The sequence below is a fragment of the Mauremys reevesii genome, linkage group 26, assembly GCF_016161935.1.
Source record: "Mauremys reevesii isolate NIE-2019 linkage group 26, ASM1616193v1, whole genome shotgun sequence".
Taxonomy (NCBI): domain Eukaryota; kingdom Metazoa; phylum Chordata; order Testudines; family Geoemydidae; genus Mauremys; species Mauremys reevesii.
In genome coordinates, this window is record NC_052648.1 from 13,583,187 (window position 1) to 13,603,378 (window position 20,192).

At 49.2% G+C, this 20,192-nt stretch overlaps 1 protein-coding gene across 1 annotated transcript; it reads left to right on the forward strand.

Moving 5' to 3' along the window:
- Positions 1-6,676: 6,676 nt before the first annotated feature.
- Positions 6,677-12,780, forward strand: POLE4 (DNA polymerase epsilon 4, accessory subunit). The gene is made up of 4 exons (XM_039515755.1): positions 6,677-6,910; positions 11,490-11,574; positions 11,875-11,916; positions 12,306-12,780. The coding sequence occupies exons 1-4, from the start codon at positions 6,713-6,715 to the stop codon at positions 12,317-12,319; spliced, it is 339 nt and encodes a 112-aa protein (XP_039371689.1). The 5' UTR covers positions 6,677-6,712; the 3' UTR covers positions 12,320-12,780.
- Positions 12,781-20,192: the final 7,412 nt, after the last annotated feature.

The window sequence follows — 20,192 nt, forward strand, 5'->3', positions numbered from 1 at the left end:
TTTACAATGGCCAAACTGACGACACTGCTCCTGCTCCTCAGAGCATCGTGAGATTTGCAGAGAGCACGAGGCATTCGTGATCAGCAACTGTGTTGCCAGGGTGGGGAGCTGTTCCTAAGTGGGATGGTAACACAGTCACTCTCAAAGCACTTTCCAAAGGAGGCCAGTATCAATACTCCTGTTACAGATGGAGAAACATAAACTGACTTCCCAGTGTCACCCAGGGAACCAGGGAAAGAACTCAGGTATCAGATCCCAGCCTAGCAGACGCACTGCTGGACCACGCTGCCTCCCCTAATGCTGTCATGTAATGATAATGTAAAAGCAGCAAAGAGTCCTGTGGCACCTTATAGACTAACAGACGTATTGGAGCATGAGCTTTCGTGGGTGAATACCCACTTAGTCGGATGCATGTAGTGGAAATTTCCAGGGGCAGGTGTATATATGCAAGTAAGAAGAAGGCTGGAGATAACGAGGTTAGTTCAATCAGGGAGGATGAGGCCCTCTTCTAGCAGTTGAGGTGTGAAAACCGAGGGAGGAGAAACTGGTTCTGTAGTTGGCAAGCCATTCACAGTCTTTGTTTAATCCTGAGCTGATGGTGTCAAATTTGCAGATGAACTGAAGCTCAGCAGTTTCTCTTTGAAGTCTGGTCCTGAAGTTTTTTTGCTGCAGGATGGCCACCTTAAGATCTGCTATTGTGTGGCCAGGGAGGTTGAAGTGTTCTCCTACAGGTTTTTGTATATTGCCATTCCTAATATCTGATTTGTGTCCATTTATCCTTTTTCCGTAGGGACTGTCCAGTTTGGCCAATGTACATAGCAGAGGGGCATTGCTGGCATATATTACATTGGTGGATGTGCAGGTGAATGAACCGATGATGGTGTGGCTGATCTGGTTAGGTCCTGTGATGGTGTCGCTGGTGTAGATATGTGGGCAGAGTTGGCATCGAGGTTTGTTGCATGGATTGGTTCCTGAGCTAGAGTTACTATGGTGCAGTATGCAGTTACTGGTGAGAATATGCTTCAGGTTGGCAGGTTGTCTGTGGGCGAGGACTGGCCTGCCCCCAAGGCCTGTGAAAGTGTGGGATCATTGTCCAGGATGGGTTGTAGATCCCTGATGATGCGTTGGAGGGGTTTTAGCTGGGACTGTATGTGATGGCCAGTGGAGTCCTGTTGGTTTCTTTCTTGGGTTTGTCTTGCAGTAGGACACTTCTTGGTACACATCTGGCTCTGTTGATCTGTTTCTTTATTTCCTTGTGTGGGTATTGTAGTTTTGAGAATGCTTGATGGAGATTTTGTAGGTGTTGGCCTCTGTCTGAGGGGTTAGAGCAGATACGGTTGTACCTCAGTGCTTGGCTGTAGACAATGGATCGTGTGGTGTGCCTGGGATGGAAGCTGGAGGCATGAAGGTAGGCATAGCGGTCGGTAGGTTTTCGGTATAGGGTGATGTTAATATGTCCATCACTTATTTGCACCGTGGTGTCTAGGAAGTGGACCTCCCGTGTAGATTGGTCCAGGCTGAGGTTGATGGTGGGGTGGAAGCTGTTGAAATCGTGGTGGAATTTTTCCAGAGTCTCCTTCCCATGGGTCCAGATAATGAAGATGTCATCAATGTAGCATAGGTAGAGAAGGGGCGTGAGTGGACGAGAGCTGAGGAAGCATTGTGCCAGGTCAGCCATAAAAATGTTGGCATATTGTGGGGCCATGCAGGTGCCCATAGCGGTGCCACTGATCTGGAGGTATATAGTGTCATCAAATTTGAAATAGTTGTGTGTGAGGATAAAGGCACAGAGCTCAGCAACCAGTTGTGCTGTGGCATCATCAGGGATACTGTTCCTGACAGCTTGTATTCCATCAGTGTGTGGGATGTTTGTGTAGAGAGCCTCTACATCCATGGTGGCTAGGATGGTGTTTTCTGGAAGGTCACCAATGCATTGTAGTTTTCTCAGGAAATCAGTGGTGTCACGGAGATAGCTGGGAGTGCTGGTGGCGTAGGGTCTGAGCAGAGAGTCCACATATCCAGACAGTCCTTCAGTGAGAGTGCCAATTTCTTGCTTGCATATATATACCTGCCCCTGGAAATTTCCACTACATGCATCCCACGAAGTGGGTATTCACCCACGAAAGCTCATGCTCCAATACGTCTGTTAGTCTATAAGGTGCCACAGGACTCTTTGCTGCTTTTACAGATCCAGACTAACACGGCTCCCATCTGATGTAACGATAATGTGAGCTCACAGTCCTCTCTTGTTATTGCGCTACCTTAGGGGCCTCACTTAGCCCTTCCCCCATTTTAGAGCAGTTGCTCAAAGTCACTGGTGGTAGAGCTGGAAGGTCTTAAATATGGCAGACTCCAGGCTCATCCACATAGCCACCCTGCCTTTTGCAATGAATGTGCTAGGCCTTGTTCCATCCACTGTTCCAAACACCAGACCTCATTCCCCTCCCATAGCCAGGAGCAGAACCCAGGAGTCCTGATTCCAACCCCTTTGTACTGCTGTCCAGCAAATCGTTGCGTAACTCACCCTTTGAGCTGGCATACACTTTGCTCGTATCTGCTTGTGATGTAAATCTGAGGGTCTGTATTTAAACCCTGGTTCCACATCAGGACTTTTCTATCAGTTCAGTTAAAGCAGTTCTGCTTAAAAGCAGATTTGCAAATGCAGATTTGCATCTTCTAAAACCTACTAAAAAGTCAGATGGCTCTGCGAACAGGTAGGTCAGCTTGGAGCAGAATCAAAGACTCACCCATAGGAAAACAATTCTTTTCCACAGGCCCCCTTGTGTGCACAATAGAGCTATCTGGCCGCATACTCACTTCTCAGAAGCACTGAGACACACTGCTGGTAGCAAATAGCTACCTATGAATAATGTCAGTGCAATGAACAAGGAAAAGGAAGGAAAGAAATGATCTTGTGATCAAGGAAGTAGCTTCATACACCTGCTTCTCTTGAAACCTGGGCTCTGTCCCTGGCTTACCAGAGACTTCCTGTGGGATATTGGCTGAGACATTTAAAACAGATCAGCTGCAACTGGTACCTGCTTCTGATCTTAATCTCACTGAACCTCAGTTCTCTGTGCAAAGGGGGGGGGTAATTACTGCCCTGCCTCTGGGGGGGTTCGGACACATTAACTGACATTTGGGAAACAAATAACACGTGATGTGTGGGTGACCTAGCACTGTATCGGGGGTTCTAGTAACAGTGAGGTTGGAAAGGTGCCAAAAGTGGGGGATGGGAAGGCTTATGGAGAGTTGTGGAGCAGGCAGGGGCGGCTCCAGGGCCCAGCATGCCAAGCGCGTGCTTGGGGCGGCAAGCCGCGGGGGGCACTCTGCTGGCACTGCGGGGGCGGCAGGAAGGGTGCCTTCGGCGGCTTGCCTGCGGGAGGTCCGCTGGTCCCGCGGCTTCTGGACCGGCTGTGGGAGGTCCAGAAGCCGCGGGACCAGCGGACCTCCTGCAGGCAAGCCGCCAAACGCAGCCTGCCTGCCGTGCTTGGGGTGGCAAAATGCCTAGAGCTGCCCCTGGGAGCAGGGCAGTTGCCACCTGGCTGGTGGCTGTACCGCCTTGCTGGTTAAAGTGCCAGATTTTTTTTCACTTGGGCACATTAGCGCTCTCAACAGTGCACTGGCCTGTAGTGTGGACGGCGGCACCATGTTAGGATAAGCTAAGAAAAATGATACAACAGCAGCAAAATACACCAACTGTGTGTAAAATGGCTCTCTAAACACGTTAGGAATAATTAGCTATGGTCGGCACTAAGACCATTTTTCTTGTTGCGGGGTGGCCAGTGGCCAGTTTTGCTGGGTCTCAGAGGCAGGGTGCAAGACGGCTGGGAATGAATGGGCTTCCGAGGCAGGAGGCAAGCCCTGGTCTGCCTTTCTGAGCACTAGGCAGAGACCACCCCGTGAACTTTAGGAAGAGAATGGGCTTGGGGTTAAGGGTATTCTACACTTTGGAGCAAGCAGAAGCAAGCCTCCCCACCTGGGTCAACAGACCTGGGACTCATGCTAGCATTCTAGAAATAGCCGTGCAGACAGCGCGCTGAATTTGCACCTCAGGCTGGAGCTCGGGCTCTGAAAATCACTCTGCTCCCTAAGTGTCAGAGCCCAAGCGCCAGCCCGAGCCACAACTTCGAAAGCACATCAGCAGCACGAGCCCTGCTAGCTCGAGTCTGTCAAACCCCGGCTAGTGGGCTCACTCCAAACTGCTGTGTAGACAGACCCGGAGACTTTAGTACTCGGGAGCTCAGGGTGCAATTCCCTGCTCTGCCACAGATTTCCTGTGTGACCTTGGCCAAGTCACTTAATCCATCTGTGCTTCAGTTTCCCCAGCTGTAAAATGCAGACAATACTACCCTACCCAGCCCGGCATCCTTTGATTCCTATTCCCTTTATGAACCCTTGATGAGGGGTGAGGCTAACTCAGGAAGAAGAGGGGTTTAAAAAGTCAGCTCCTAAGTGAGCAGTGGAGCTGCAAATGGGAGCTTTTCAAGGGAATTTCGAGGAAGCGTGAGAGCCAGACACATCTAACAAACATATTCTAAACTTAGGCCAATAACCCCCTGAAAAACAAAGAACAAACAAACAAACAAAAACTCTGCAAGAGTCAAAATAATCCAAGCAGATGGCAGCAGCAGGGTGGGGGGATCCAGTTTATTGCACTGAATGGAGCAGATACAATTACCTTCCTTGTGGGCAGGCAGTGTATGTGTGCATTTGGTGCATGCAGCTCCTGGCCCTCAGACGCTCTGGAGATCAGAGTGGCTGAACTGGAGGAGCTCAGGGAGACAGACTAGACTTTCTGGGACACAGCAGAGCAGGCCAAGCCCCAGTCTGGCAGCCTCTGTGCTGTTGGGAAGGATGATAGTCTTGGGGAAGGAGAACTTCAGCTGGAACACAGGGAAACGATTCCATAGATGGGACGCTTCTTCCCAGTGTTGTCATGGTATCCTTGTGCACTGAGGACACCTCTCTGGGGGAGGGCACCCTGGTAGGAAGAAACAGAAGACAGTAATGGGGGATTCAGTTATTAGAAGTATAGAGAGTTGGGTTGTGATGACCGGGAGGGGCCAGGGGTTCTAAGGGCTCTGGCCACGGAGTGGAGCCAGGGGGTCTCGGGGCTTGGGCTACAAGGGGAGGGGGGCTTGGGGCTCTGGCTAAGGATGGGGCAGGGCGGTCTCAGGGCTTGGGCTGCAGGGGGCAGGGCAGGGAGTCTTGGGGCTCCGGCTGGGGGGGAGGAGCAGGGGGTCTCAGGGCTCCGGCCATGGAGAGGGGCTCGGGCTTCGGGGGGCAAGGGGGCTCAAGGCTCTGGCCACGGAGGAAGATCGGAGGGCTTGGGGCTCTAGCCATGGCGGGGGGGGAAGGGGGCTTGGGGCTCGGTCGGGGGGGGAGGAGATCTCGGGGCTCGGGGCCGTGGCAGGGGAGTCTCAGGCTGTGGAGAGAGGGAGGGGGTCTCGGGGCTCTGATCACAAAGGGGGGGGGTGGATGGAAGAGGCGGAGTCAGAGGCTAGCCTCCCAGAAGTGGGCTCCACCTGCCCCCCATGAGGAAAGGGCTAAATAAGAAGACAGAAAAAACTATCATAATGCTACTACATAAATCCATGGGATGCCCACACTTTGAACACTGCGGGCAGTTCTGGTCGCCCCATCTAAAAAAAAATAGAATTAGAAAATGTACAGAGAAGGGCAACAAAAATGACTGGACGGATGGAACAGCTTCCGTGTGAGGAGAGGTTAAGACGACTGGGATTCTTCATCCTAGAAAACAGATGACTAAGGGGCGCTATGAAGGGGGTCTGTGAAATCATGCCGGGGGTGGAGAAGGTGAACAGAGAACTGTTATTTACCCCGTCACATAACACAAGAACCAGGGGCCACCCAATGAAATGACTAGGCAGCAGGTTTAAAACAAGGGTACTTCACACAATGCACAGTCATGCTGTGGCCCGGTGCCAGGCTAAAGGCAGAGGCGCCGGTACAATAGGGCAGGGAAGGCTAAGCCTCCCCTAACCTAGGCTGTGGCCCCTCCCATGCTGCCCCCCCCCCCAAGCAAGTGGGGGTTCAGCTCCCCAGCCCTGCCCGGGAGCTTGGGGCTTGGCCGGTGCCGGCTCAGGCTGGTGCCCAGGCCAGCCCAGGGAAACCCTCCCGCCATGTGGGGAGGGGGTGCAGGAGGCGATGGGGGCTGGGCTCGGGGCGGGGGCACTGGGCTGGCCGCCCCGAAGTGGGGCTTCACCCGCTGCCCGCGGCTAAAGGCTGGGAAGGCAGGAGAGACGTTCCCGGAGGGCAGCTCTGCCAAGGGCCAGTAGCCAAGACGGTCAGGCACGAGGCCCCCACTCCTGGTGCCCCCCCCGCCCGAAGCTGGCTCTGGTCAGTCGAGAAATCGCCCCCTCCAGCATCCGCGCCGGCCCTGGGGGAGGCGGGGCACTGGGCGGGGGGGGCGCTTGGAGGTGCTCTGGGGTGGCCCCAGCCGGCCTGCGCCCCGCAGCCCCAGCGCTCCGGGCTCGACAGGCGCCGCTCGGGCCTAGCGGGCTGGGCTCGCGCCGCATTGCCAGCGGGGGGGGAGGGGCGGCAGCACCCGTGGGGCACAGGAGACTGACGAGGGGCGGGGACCGTGGGAACTGCGCGCGCGCGCGCGCTCCCGGGAGGTCACGCGCGGTCTCGTCGTTGCGGCGCGCGGGCGGTTGGTGCGCAGGCGCGCTGGGCGCCTGTGTCCGGGATGGCGGCGGCGGTGGCGGGAGCGGAGCCGGGAGTCGGGGCCGCGCCCCCCGCGGAGGAGCCGGGCTCGGGGTCGCTGTGCGCGGCCCCGCTGCGCCTGGCGCGGCTGCCCCTGGCCCGGGTGAAGGCGCTGGTCAAAGCCGACCCCGACGTGAGCCTGGCCAGCCAGGAGGCCGTGTTCGTCCTGGCCCGGGCCACGGTGAGGGGCGTCCGGGGGTGATGGCCGCCGCCCCCTTCTCCCTCTGCCCGGCAGCCCGGGGTGCTCAGAGATGGGGGGAGCGCCCGGAACTGGGGGGTGGGTACCCATGGGGGGAGCACCCTGCGGGGGGGGGGGGGGGCCCGTGGGGGACGTGGGGTGCCCGTGGGGGGAACACCCAGAGGTGGGGATGGGGTGCCCATGGGGAAGTGGGGTGCCCGTGGGGGGAGTGCCCAGAGGTGGGGGTGGGGTGCCCGTGGGAAGTGGGGGGCCCGTGGGGGGAGCACCCAGAGGTGGGGTGGGGTGCCCGTGGGGGAAGTGGGGTGCCCGTGGGGGGAACACCCAGAGGTGGGGGTGGGGTGCCCGTGGGGGAAGTGGGGTGCCCGTGGGGGGAACACCCAGAGGTGGGGATGGGGTGCCCATGGGGGGAGTGCCCAGAGGTGGGGAGGTGCCTGTGGGGGTGGGGTGCCCATGAGGGTCTGTAGGTCTATCCTGTTTCTGAACTTTGCTTTTCCTTCTGTGTTACACTCTGACTCTCTTCCCCTCTCTTCTGTTTGGGACTTTCCTCTCCTCCCTCCCTCTCTTTCTGAACTGCCTGCCCCAGGCAGCTTTAGCTCTTCAATGAAGCTATGCTGCTCCCTGCCGCCCTTGGATACACACTGATTTATTATTGTATTTGGCATCAGGTCCGTTACTTGTACTGGTCACAGGCAATAGGTCCTGTTGTCATTTAGGCAACACTTGTTCCAGCCCCAGTGGGAAACTGACTGTCATGCACTTTGGTGGCTGAACTACTCTGTGCTTCAAAGACGGAAGAATTAAGAATCACAGAAATGTAGGTGGTCACGTTCAGTCCCCTGCGCTGAGGCACCATTGAGTAAACCTAGGCCATCCCTGACAGGTTTCTGTCCAGCCTGGTCTTAAAAACCTCCAATGACTGGAGGCCTATTCCACTTCTTAACTATCCTTATAGTTAGAAAGTTTTTCCTAATATCTACCTAAATCTTCCTTGCTGCAGATTAAGCCCATTACTTCTTGTCCTACCTTCAGTGTACATGGAGAGCAAGTGATCACTGTCGTCTTTATAACAGCCCTTTTATTTGAAGACTCTTGTCAGGTCCCCTCAGCCTTTTCCCACATGCCCAGTTTTTTTAATCTTTCCTTGTAGGGCAAGTTTGCTAAACCTTTTATCATTTTTGTAGCTCTCCTCTAGACTCTCTCCAGTTTGTCCATGTCTTTCCTAACGTGTGGTGCCCAAAACTGGCCGCATTACTCTGGCTGAAGCCTCACCAGTGCCGAGTAGAGTGGGACAGTTACCTCCTGTGTCTGACATACAACACTTCCGTTAATATACCCCAGAGTGATATTAGCCTTTCTCATAACTGCATCGTGACATTGGCTCATATTCAATTTGTGACCCACTGTAACCCCTAGATCCTGTCCATTTCAGATTATTGCTTGCTTTCATGCATAAGCAACAAAGAGCCTGCCCATCATAACCTCAGTGTCTAGCCCAGTGGACAGACCACTGCCCTCCAGCTCAGCCACTGCCCTGCTGGATGATCTTGAGCAAATCACTTCACTTCTCTGTGACTCAGTTTCTCTATCTGTAAAATGGGGATAATGACACTGATCTCGTTTGTAAAGTCCTTTGAGGCATACTGACAAAAAGTGCTAGATAAAAACTAGGTGGTGTTATTAATCTGCACTTTATAATTCACAAATAAAACGGTCACTTCCACATATGATTCACCTATAGGCAGAATCTCTGATTATTGAAACTTTTTTACTTTTACAAAACATTACAGAACACTTACTAGCATATGCCCAAGTATTGTAAACATCCTCTCAAAATAAGTAGAGAGAAATACACTTTAAGGTACAGAATCTTTGCTTTTTCAATTGAGATTGATTTTGCAAATTGATGACATTGATCAGTTATTTGCAGCAAGTCTTTCCAGTTATTGGCATGAATTAGCACAGTTCTCTCCACTGTTTCAGCATACACAAGACCAAATCAGAGATGCCAGACTGTTGTGAAACCCTTGAGTATTCAAGAGGTGCTTAATCAAAGATCAGAGCCTGATCCTGCTAACACGCAGCTGCATTTCAGGGAAATGTCCCCTGGAAGAACTTTTCATATGTAATTTGAAACTGAAATAAACTTCTCTGGTTACAATGTAAAATGAGACTCTCTTAAAAAATCTCCTTCTCTTCCTGCCTCTATCCCACAATAGCCTCCTAGAGTTTGGGTGATGCCACAACATGGGCTCTGTCCATGCCTCTTATTTTATGACAAAGCAAAACTGAAAATAACCTGTTTAGGTTGTACAACTTCCCTTGTCACCGTTTGCCTGTTACTAGCAGCAATATTGGGTCGCAGAGGAACATGACTCTGAGATGATAGATGCAGTGGAGGATTAAGATTTGAAGTTACCTCTGGGCATGATCCAGTGGGGAGGCTGTCATCCTACAAGAAGCAGGGGAAGGGACTTTCAATGCCCCAGATACTGACTTGTGATGTTTGTTAATCTGACAAGAAGCCTGTGGCTGTAGGCTATGGCTTATTTATTATTATTTAACTGCTGACTGTGTGCTCAGCACTTTATGGGTCACCGAGCTCAGACAGTCTCTGCTCCAGGGAGATTACTGTTTAAACAAGAAAGACAGAGAAGATAGGATGCTTTGGGAACAACAGAAGAGGGAATGACTAGGATTTTTTTTTAAAAGTGATAATGTTGTTAACTTCCTTCTTGGGCATTGTGGAAGAAGTGAGCCATTAAGATGGATTTGAATGGCAAGAGAATGGTAGCTTGACAGACAAGACTAGAGAGGTTATTCCACACATAGGGGTAGCATTAAAGGCAGGAGGCAGTTGTCAGAGACATGATTAGGAATTGTTAGGGAGCAGAGCAGTGAGACCAGTTTATTAATGTAGGCAGGAGCTAAGATAACTTCTTTCTTAGCATCCCTAGGAGGCAAACTAACCCAAAGGTGATGGCCAGTACCTTTTCTGCAGCTGCCATCAGAGCTCTGTGGACACAGAGCGGGGAAGCATCCCATGGAGTGGTGCAGTGTGCACTCCGCTGTCCTGGAGAATTCCAGGAGCAATTCTGCTTGGGTGGGGCGGCTCTATGCCACCTCCAAAATGAACATGTGAATGAATTGCCCTGTGGGACCCTTAGAATGTTTCATTCAGTCACTTGCTCCCACTGGGGAGCAGTATCTCCGACAGCCCTTTTGCTGAGATTTTGACTGTATAATCTGGCTTCCGCTTTCATTCAATAGTCAGTCCATTTTCCGTCTTGGTTGTGAGACTTTTTCATTTAGATTGGTGCTGAGGCTTGTGTGGCTTTATTATGGTCTCTTCCAGGGCCCTTCCAGCTCTCTTTCAGGTTAACCACACTAATTATCCTGTTTAACTCATCTTGTCTATTAGCTTCCTTCATTTTGTTAATGTCACTTATTCTTCCCAGCTGACAGAGTAGCCCAGGGGTGGGCAAACTTTTTGGCCCAAGGGCCACATCTGGGTATGGGAATTGTATGGCGGACCATGAATGCTCACAAAATTGGGGGTTGGGGGGAGGGCGCCAGCTGGGGGTGCGGGCTCTGGGGTGAGGCTTTGGGCTGGGACTGAGAGCAGGAGGGAGCTGGAGCAGGAGGTTGTCTTTCTGTGCCCTGACGAGATCAGCTGAGCTACTCTTGCTCTCAGTTCCAGTGGTTGTGCTCTTGTGGTCTGGTGTCTGGGCAGTGGAGAGTGTCCAGCTGTGGAATTTGTTCCCTCTTCTGATCAGTCAGAGCCTGAGTTTCATGTCCTTCAGGGCACAGGTACAGGATGTATTTACTTGCTGCAACAAAGAAGCTCATTTGGTGGTAGGTGGAGGTACTTATAGGTAGGTTATTCTACATTGTCCATTGAAAGTAGTGCAGATATGATTGGCACTCAGAAGGTGCAGTGATGGGCAGTTGGTAGCTGGTATCCCTGACAAATACTTACTTTGGATAGCAAAGCCTGCTAAGCTCAAATCATCAAGTGTCATAATTAGCCCTGAATGGAGTTATCCTTTCCTAAAATTGGTCACTCCTTAAGGGCAAAGGCATGTTTTGACACAATTTGCTGTGATCTCGAGTATTGCTGATACTTGGGAGCCAAGATGAGTTTGCCAAAGAAATCTCTTCGCAAGTTGCAGGTCTTGGGGTAGGAATATTAACCATGGGCCCCAATAATCCAAAAAAGTGGATAACTGGTTCACAGAATCAGAAAAGTATGTTGCATGTTCAAGTGTGATGTTTTGAGAGAGAAGAAAAGCAGGACTCACACTTCCTTCCCTCACCTCCAGATATACACAGGGACCTCTAAAGCCCCCCCGGCACCCTAATAACACTTGTCCCTGATATGCAGTAATTGTCTAGTTTAAAGGTTTCATTGAACATTCTCAGAGGAAAGGGAGCATCGAAAGGGGGAGAGGGTGTATTTTTTTTCCTTTAATCCTTCAGGGCTCAACTGTCCCGTCTGCTCGGATCAACAGATTGCAGTCACACCTTTCCCTTGTTGTAACAATCTGTCTCTTCCATCCTGCAGGAGTTGTTTGTTGAAACCATAGCTAAAGATGCTTATGTGTATGCTCAGCAAGGAAAAAGGAAAACTCTGCAAAGGAAAGACTTGGGTAAGAAGACCATTTTTGTTATGCTAAACTAAAGGCTCTTTCCAGCTGATTCCATGTGTTTTGTGACATTGCGGGTGCAGATATAAACAGTATTATCTTGTTCCCAGAGATGAAAAGAAAAAAGTTCTCTTCCGACAAATAGTACATTGTAAAATATTCCCCACCCCCGTAGTCTCCAAAATGAATAAACCTATTTTTAAAAAAGTCATTGTTAAAATCATATGTTGATGTGTTTAAAATATCTCTGCACTTGAATTTGTTTATCTGTGCCAATTGTTTTCAATTCACTTTGTTTTACAGATAATGCCATTGAAGCTATTGATGAATTTGCTTTTCTGGAAGGTGAGTTTCTGGTTGGTTTAATTTTGTTTAATTTTTTGCAGACATTGTCTCCATATCGACAGGGAGAGCATTCAAATCAATTATTTGCAGATTTTTCGGTTTTGACTTCAGTTTAGTAATAGCTAATGGCCCAACTAGAAATGTGCCACTTGCCTTGGTAACATTTAAAATTCAGCATTCAAAACACTGAATTAAGAAGTAAAATGGAACATCAGCAATGAAATACCTTTCAGGGAGATTTGTTCTTAGAATTTTGTAATCTGGTTAAATTTTGAAAAATTACAGCATCTTCCCTTGGCTGCTTGCAAACTAGGTTCCACTGTTTGTTGATGTCTACCTGTGCTGTCTGTCTGCCTTTGCCCCTTTTGAATTTCCGTTTGAATTTCTAGGTACTTTGGACTGATCTCACCAGGAAAGGACTTACCTGAAGAAAGAGTCAGCGGAGTGGGGTGGCCCTTGGAAGACACGTGGCATGAGATTTTCAGATTAATCTAGACAAATTTTTGTGGAAGATGTGTCTCTGTTCCTAGACTGCTTTGGAAATCTCAGCCAGAATGTATTGTAAAAAGCTTAAGTTGTGATAGTTCTTTATTTAAAATCCATATTTTTTCATACATTTTTGTATGTAATATGACCTCCAGCTCACATTTCAGAACCAGTCTCAGACTTTCACTGTGTAACACAGCAATAGCTCAGAATAGCCATGCTGTACTAGCATCTCCTCTAGAACTCGGTGGTAATAAAAAGCATTGAGGTTGGGGTGATCCTGCCTCTGAAGTCCGAGGGTAGTTATTTTTTTATGGAAATGTATTTCTTGTATATGTTACTCTGTTGGCCAAATAGAGTTAAACGTTTCTTGACCAATGGGTGTAATAGTTTCTCTTCAATGTGTCTGTGTGAAGGGTCTGGGGTGGGGGGCGCACATTCATGCATACATTATGGGAAATGTTGGCCTCATAGTGGGTTGGATAATATAACTTGGCATCTCATTTGAACTAGGCAGTTTTCTGGAGGCAACAGTTGCAGATCCATCATTGAGTTTGAGTTGAATTTTGCACTTAAAAGAGGGCTTCAGTCTCTTCGTTATGTATGAAAAATAGAGCATTATTCTTCCCAAAATTACAGCTGTTACTCTTTGAGCATAGAATGAATTTTCTGAGAACAAGTAAATCCATTGATTAGTATAGCAATTAAAAGTAATTTTAAAATGGGCCTTTAAGAAATCTAGAATATGTCAGACCTCCTTCCTCCCCGCCCCTTCCATGTCTTTAAGGAATGAAACAGATGTCTCAAACTTCCCATATAGTTAAAACTCACTAATCTTGTCTGTAGGTGGTATATGAAGAATTTTTCATTTAGGATTAGTAGTCATTTTTCCCTGTCACTCCTCAAAACTAAAAGCTTCTTCTACAGCTGAGGCTGAAGAATACTTTATTACAGAGAATTCAGAGTAGAACTGCAGTTTCAAAATGACTGCCACCTCTTGTTCTCAGGGGACTAAGGCCAGAAGAACCCTTGAGCAAACATGGCTGCTCTCTTTCTTCAGCTGCTCCTCAGAGATTTTCCCTCAGCCTGCTGACAACATAAGTGGTCAACATCTTCCCTGATGGCAACTTGGCTTCACTCTTGCTGAGAACAATGGGAAGCACTGGCCATTTTGAAAAGGACTCTTAACTGAGGGCAGCTCATGATTTCAGTCCCACTGAGAACAATGGGAGACAATAACTATTCTGAAAAAAGGATAAATCTTTGGGAGTTACCATTAAGGAGAAGATTTTAGGTACCAGCCTCAGCTGACAGATAAAGTTTCAGTTATGAAAAATAATGGCAAAATAACACCATTAATCTTAAATAGTTAATTCCAAAAGCTACCGATAGGATCATGTACTATCTGCATAACAGGGAGAAGATGAGGGAGGGGGAATTTTCAGGGCAAAGAAGGGCGAAAGTGGGATGTACACTCTGGCTGCGTTGGCAAAACAGCTAGTTGGCCTGTATGCTTCGGCTGCCTTGAGCTGCTCCAGGGTGAGGGCAAACCAGTCAGAGTATACTGGTGAATTTGGCCATAAAAGTTGAAATTTAAAAAATGATTGATTCATCAACTCTCCAAATCATTGCTCAGTATTCTGCATTAAGATGGAGTTAACTCTGAGCGCATGTATCAGTAAGGTTAAGATTCGGTCATGGGTATTTTTAGTAAATCATAGAATATTAGGGTTGGAAGAGACCTCAGGTGGTCATCTAGTCCAACCCCCTGCTCAAAGCAGGACCAACCCCAACCAAATCATCCCAGCCAAGGTTTTGTCAAGCCAGGCCTTAAAAACCTCCAAGGATGGAGATTCCACCACCTCCCTAGGTAATCTATTCCAGTGCTTAACCACACTCCTAGTGAAATAGTGTTTCCTAATATCCAACCTAGACCTCCCCCACTGCAACTTGAGACCATTGCTCCTTGTTCTATCATTTCCCACCACTGAGAACAGCTGAGATCCATTTTGGAATCACCCTTCAAGTAGTTGAAGGCTGCTGTCAAATCCTCCCTCACTCTTCTCTTCTGCAAACTAAATAACCCCAGTTCCCTCAGCCTCTCCTCATAAGTCATGTGCTCCAGCCCTCGGATCATTTTTGTTGCCCTCCGCTGGACTCTCTCCAATTTGTCCACATCCCTTCTGTAGTAGGGGGACTAAAACTGGACACAATACTCCAGGTGTGGCTTCACCAGTGCCAAATAGAGGGGAATAATCACTTCCCTCGATCTGCTTTCAATGCTCCTACTAATACAGCCCAATATGCCGTTGACTATCTTGGCAACAAGGGCACACTGCTGACTCATATCCAGCTTCTCGTCCACTGTAATCTACAGGTCCTTTTCTGCAGAACTGCTGCTTAGCCAGTCGGTCCCCAGCCTGTAGCGGTGCATGGGATTCTCCTTCCTAAGTGCAGGACTCTGCACTTGTCCTTGTTGAACCTCATCAGATTTCTTTTGGCACAATCCTCCAGTTTGTCTAGGTCACTCTGGACCCTATCCCTACCCTCCAGTGTATCTATCTCTCCCCCCATCTTAGTGTCATCTGCAAACTTGCTGAGGGTGCAATTAATCCCATCATCCAGATGATTGATAAAGATGTTGAACAAAACTGGCCCCAGGACCAATCCCTGGGGCACTCTGCTTGATGCCAACTAGACATCGAGCCTGACAATCTAGCCAGCTTTCTATCCACCTTATAGTCCATTCATCCAATCCATACTTTTTTAACTTGCTGTGAAGAATACTGTGGGAGACTGTATCAAAAGCTTTGCTAAAGTCAAGATATATCACATCCACTGCTTTCCCCATATCCACAGAGCCAGTTATCCCATCATAGAAGACTATCAGGTTGGTTAGGCCCTTGGTGAATCCATGTTGACTGTTCCTGATCACAGTCAAGGACAGGTCACAGGCAATAAACAAAAATTCATGGAAGCTCATTGACCCATCCCTGACTTTTACTAAAAATACCCAGAAGAGGTGAGGGGACAGAGCGCTGTTGGCGCTTGCAGCTGCTCCAGCCTCATCGCTGTGCCAGCTCCAGGGAGCTCACTCAGCCCCAGCCACTGCTCTGGCTGGGGACTGCTGCCCCAATGGCCCTGGGGCTGGCCACTGGTCAGCTCTTCTGGCAGTGCTGCAGCTGGGCACGGTCAGCTCTTCTGGCGGCCCTGGGGCTAACAGCTGCTCCAGCCCTGGCCCAGATGAAGTCCCAGAGGTCCTGGAAAAGGATGGAATCCGTGACCTCCATGACAGAATCGTAGCCTTAGGGTATTGGTAACTTAGGGTAAAATACATTACTTGGTGTCATAATTATTCCCAAACTGAGCATGCTAAACTGAGGAAATTTGCAGTTAACACATTGAGATTTGTTTTAACTTTAACCTTAAGATACAGAAATGCAGAGTTAGGGACTCAAACAACCTTAACTCTGCTTTGTAATCACACCACTCTTGTGTTTAAATATCAGTTTAATCTAATCTGGAGCCACAAACTCTAACATGTCTCAGTAAAACCATACAATAACCATATGACTATGGTAATTCCCTTCACTTCAGTGCAACGACAGCTAGTAATTTAGCTTCTTGTGTCCAAAACCTCTCAATGAATTTCCTACTTTATGAAGTAGGAAATTCATTAAGTGAAGAAGAGCTTTCTGTTCCCTTAGAGCCAAAGTCCACATTGAATAAATGGTGAGAGTTGTGCAGGGGCTGCAAGCTGGCCATAAAGTAACTGAAAGTCAGAGATGTGTAACTTGCACTGATTTGTGTGCAAAACGAGTGTAACTTACATGTATTTGGGATTGTGTGGGGACCAGTTCACGAATCTCATAAGTGCATGTGGGAATGCTGAAGATGGTCTGAGTGTAAGATAAAATCGGGGGGGAGGGGTTTGCAGCTTTAAAATGTATCTTAAATCTTCCTGTCAGTTCCTTTTCCTGCTACATCTCCCCCTGAGGGCCTTACCTCTGTCCTGTTGAGGCCCTATTCTGCCCTCAGGAACATGGGTGTGAACCTTTGGGGTTGAATTCTTCTCCCATGTAAAGGTGTGCAACTTCACTGATTGCTGCACCTGATAGTGATGCCTGACTTGAATCCTTGGTGCATAAATTGCATTCTTTTACATTTGTCTTGCATGCTAAATCGTGCAAGTTACCGTATGCCTGCTGCACTGACCCCACAGTTTGTGTCCATGGGGACAGGACACACTTACTCCAACTTGCACTTGGCCAACCTGGCCCAAGGAGTCTAGCAATGCCCTCACAATGACGTCCTAACTAATGCATGTCTCTATATCCCTTAGAACTAACAAAATATCCCTGAGTTAATACCTGTTGAAAATGTCTTTGGCTGCAGAATACCCGGTCCTGAATCCTATGTGCAGCCACTGCAAGTCATGCAACATTTATATCTATCTTTGTCCATGTAGAATGGGCTTAATACCCTGCATGGGCATAGCACTTTTTCCCTCTGTATCTTAAAGCACATAAAGGTGACTCATCAGGAGTAACCCCATTGTACAGGCAGCATGACTAAGCACATAGATTTGAATCTCTCCAAGAGGTATTGTAGTGAATAAGACCAGTGTCTCATTTCAGAGCTCTTGGTTCTGTTCCCAGCTTTGTCCCAAGCTTTCAGTCCCCTTGCATGACTTGCTTAACCTTAGCTTCACAATCTATAAGGGGAGTAATGATATTTGCCTATTTCCCTAAGTTAGGACTATGGGGCTTTGCTCCCCCCCACCCCACCCCCAAAAAAGAAAGGGTTGTGATGCAAAGAGAAGTGAGACCTTTCAGTGGAAGAGGTGACACAGTAACTCGAGATCTCCTGGCTTTCCCACAGGGAAAGAGGCCGTTTTGGTGGGAATGCAGAGCAGTAGACTGCATGTGTCCGAGGGCTCGTTTTAACAGACCCTATGTTTCCCCGAAACATTTTGGAGTAATTCATGGGACAGGAGGATTCAGTTGGCCTACACTTTCAAAAATGAGCTTTGGGGCCTCCATTTTTGGATATTCAACTTCAGACACCAAGGGTTTGATATTTTCAAGGAGCTGAGTACCTACAACTCCAGCTGAAGTCCATGGAATCTACAGATGCTCAGCACCTTTGGATGTGATGCCCTAGTCTAAAATTAGGTCTTTACAGAGTCTGCTAATGTAACTAAGGACAAAATTGAGCCCTATGTGACTATCCAATAATTGAGGCATCCAAAATGAGTGGACACTTTTGCAAATGGAAGCTTTCAGGGCCGGATTTACACCTTAGGCACAGCATCTTCAGTGCCCTTCCTGCCTATAGTTGACCTTCGTGGTGCACGCAGTTTTAGAGAGGTAAGGTGCTCCTAGAATGCTGGCACCCCAAGGCACTTGCTTACTGTGCCAAATTGGAAATCCAGCCCTGGAGGTGGTAGTGTGAAGCTAAGTTGGCTGTGCACAGATGCACCATGCAATTGTTCTTAGTGACACAGGCGCTGACCTTCCAATGTGCTGGGGGGAGCTCGACCCCTGGCTCTGCCCCAGGCCTTGCCCCCACTCCACCTCTTCCTCCAAGGCCCCCGCCCCACCTCTTCTCGCCCTGTTCCTCTCCCTTCCCCAGTGTGCCGCACCCTCACTCCTTCCCTTCCCTCACAAAGCCTCCTGCACACTGTGAAACAGCTGATTGCGGAGGGTGGGAGGCGCAGGGAGGGAGGGGGATGCACTGATTTGCGGGGCCTGCTGGGGGTTAGGGGGAGAGCTGATGGGTGCTCCCAGTGGGTGCTCAGCACCCACCGTTTTTCCCTGTGGGTGCTCCAGCCCTGGCGCCTATGCTTAGTGACACTTACGAACTTCACAAAATCTGCTCCTGTAAAGGCTTAGAACCTAATTTTCAAAAATGGGCAACTCTAGCTCTTTGGGGCAGGGAGTGTCTTTTTGTTCTGTGTACAGCGCCTGGCACCATGGGGGCCTCCTAGAATCCTAGAGATTAAGGCCAGAAGGGACCCCCCAGATCATCTAATCTGACATCCTGTAGATCACGGCCACCTACCCTGCCCTGCACCTGCACCTGCACGTGCACACTAACCCCAACAATCAACATGAGACCGCGGTGTAACAGCCCACAAGAGACTAGACTGTTACATGGCACAGGCAGGGAAGAGGAGGGACTGAGGTGCATCGGGGTTTGAGGCTCCTGCAATGGCAGGGAAATGAGTAAATTATATAGAGCCAGATAGTCCTTGGAAGGTGAAAAGTCCACAATGTCACTGCCAATCTGACTTGGGGAAAAATTCCTTCCCAACCCCACATAAGGCCACCAGTTAGCTCAGGGGCAGTCAATAGGCAGACCATGGGCCAAATCCGGACCGCCAGACACTTTGGAATGGACACCAAAATCTTTTTATTTACTTATCGTTGTTATATTTTTTATTATTTCCTCTGGAGTCTGGACCTCGACTATACCTTGACCAAGAAATTTGGACCTTGACAAATAATTGACCATCCCTGAGTTAGGATCAGCCAAGCACCTGAGAGCGAGAGAATGCCCAATGCCACCTCACAGCCCTGTCCCTCTGTTCAGTGTCCCATCTCCAGCTGTGGCCATCCCTGATGCTCCAGAGGAAGGCAACAAAAACAAAAAAACAAACAAAAAACTAAAAAAAAAAACCCAGCCCCTCCCAGAGTGCATTGGTTTGGTCCATGAATGGAGCACCTAGGCACTATGACAATACAAATAATAAACTATCAAATCAAGGCCGGTTTCCTTCAGAGAAAGGAAGGGCTCTGCTCCTCAGAGAGCTCTACTTCTCTGCCAAAGTCAGCCCTTTGGACTATCAGGCTGTTCCAATTATTTTTACATCTTGGGGAAGGGGTCTTATTTCCACTCTGCCTCCTGTCAGAAACGGGTGAATTGGTTTTGCTCTGATGCCCGACTATGAAATTCACCTTCAGGCTTTTCAACCTTCGGTTTCAAAGGTGAACGTTTCAGGAAGTTCCGAGTGACGGAAAACTCAGGTATAATTACAGAGGTGCTCAGTAGAGCATGTCGTGGGGTGCCCCTCACTGTAACCGAGGGTGGTAAGATGACGTACAGGCCAAAGAAAAAATGCACCCTGTGCACCACTGCTTGAATTCGGACGTGTGCCCTGCACTGCAATCCACAAGGGGGCTGTGTATTTATCAATAGGATGGTCACAGCCTCCCAGCTGTGTGCCTGTGCACTGGGGTTTGGGAGAGACTGTTGGAGTTCACTCATAGTGACCTTTTTCTATCATTCTTGCCCCTGTGGGTACAGAATAAGGAGACTACAATCAACACATACACCCTGAGGAGATTTCTGGCAGCCCAGTTGCAAGTGACTGTGACCAGGGGAAGCAGACATCAGGATTCCATCTAATCAATTACCTGGCTAACAAGGGAGTCTCCGGTCTATCTCCATCCCAGCCCCCTGGTGTAAGGCCTTTGCAAACCCTCTGGCCCATTGTGGGATTCAATTTCTTCTCCTCAGCCACAGAGGCAGAGCACAGAGATGCAGCAGGGATGGTGTGGGACGGTCATTTCATTTTCCAACCTGATAGAAGCTAGAAGGTAAAAAAAGAACAAGCGGAGTCATTGTGCACACGAGACTCTGTACCCTCCCTCCCCACCTCGTGCCCCACCTCGGTGCCACTTTCGCCCCGGTCTGTCTTACATGCCCTATACAATGAGCTCATCCCTGCACCCTCTTTCTTCTCCTCTGTGCCTAATACCTACTCTGCCCTCTCTGCTCTGCAACCT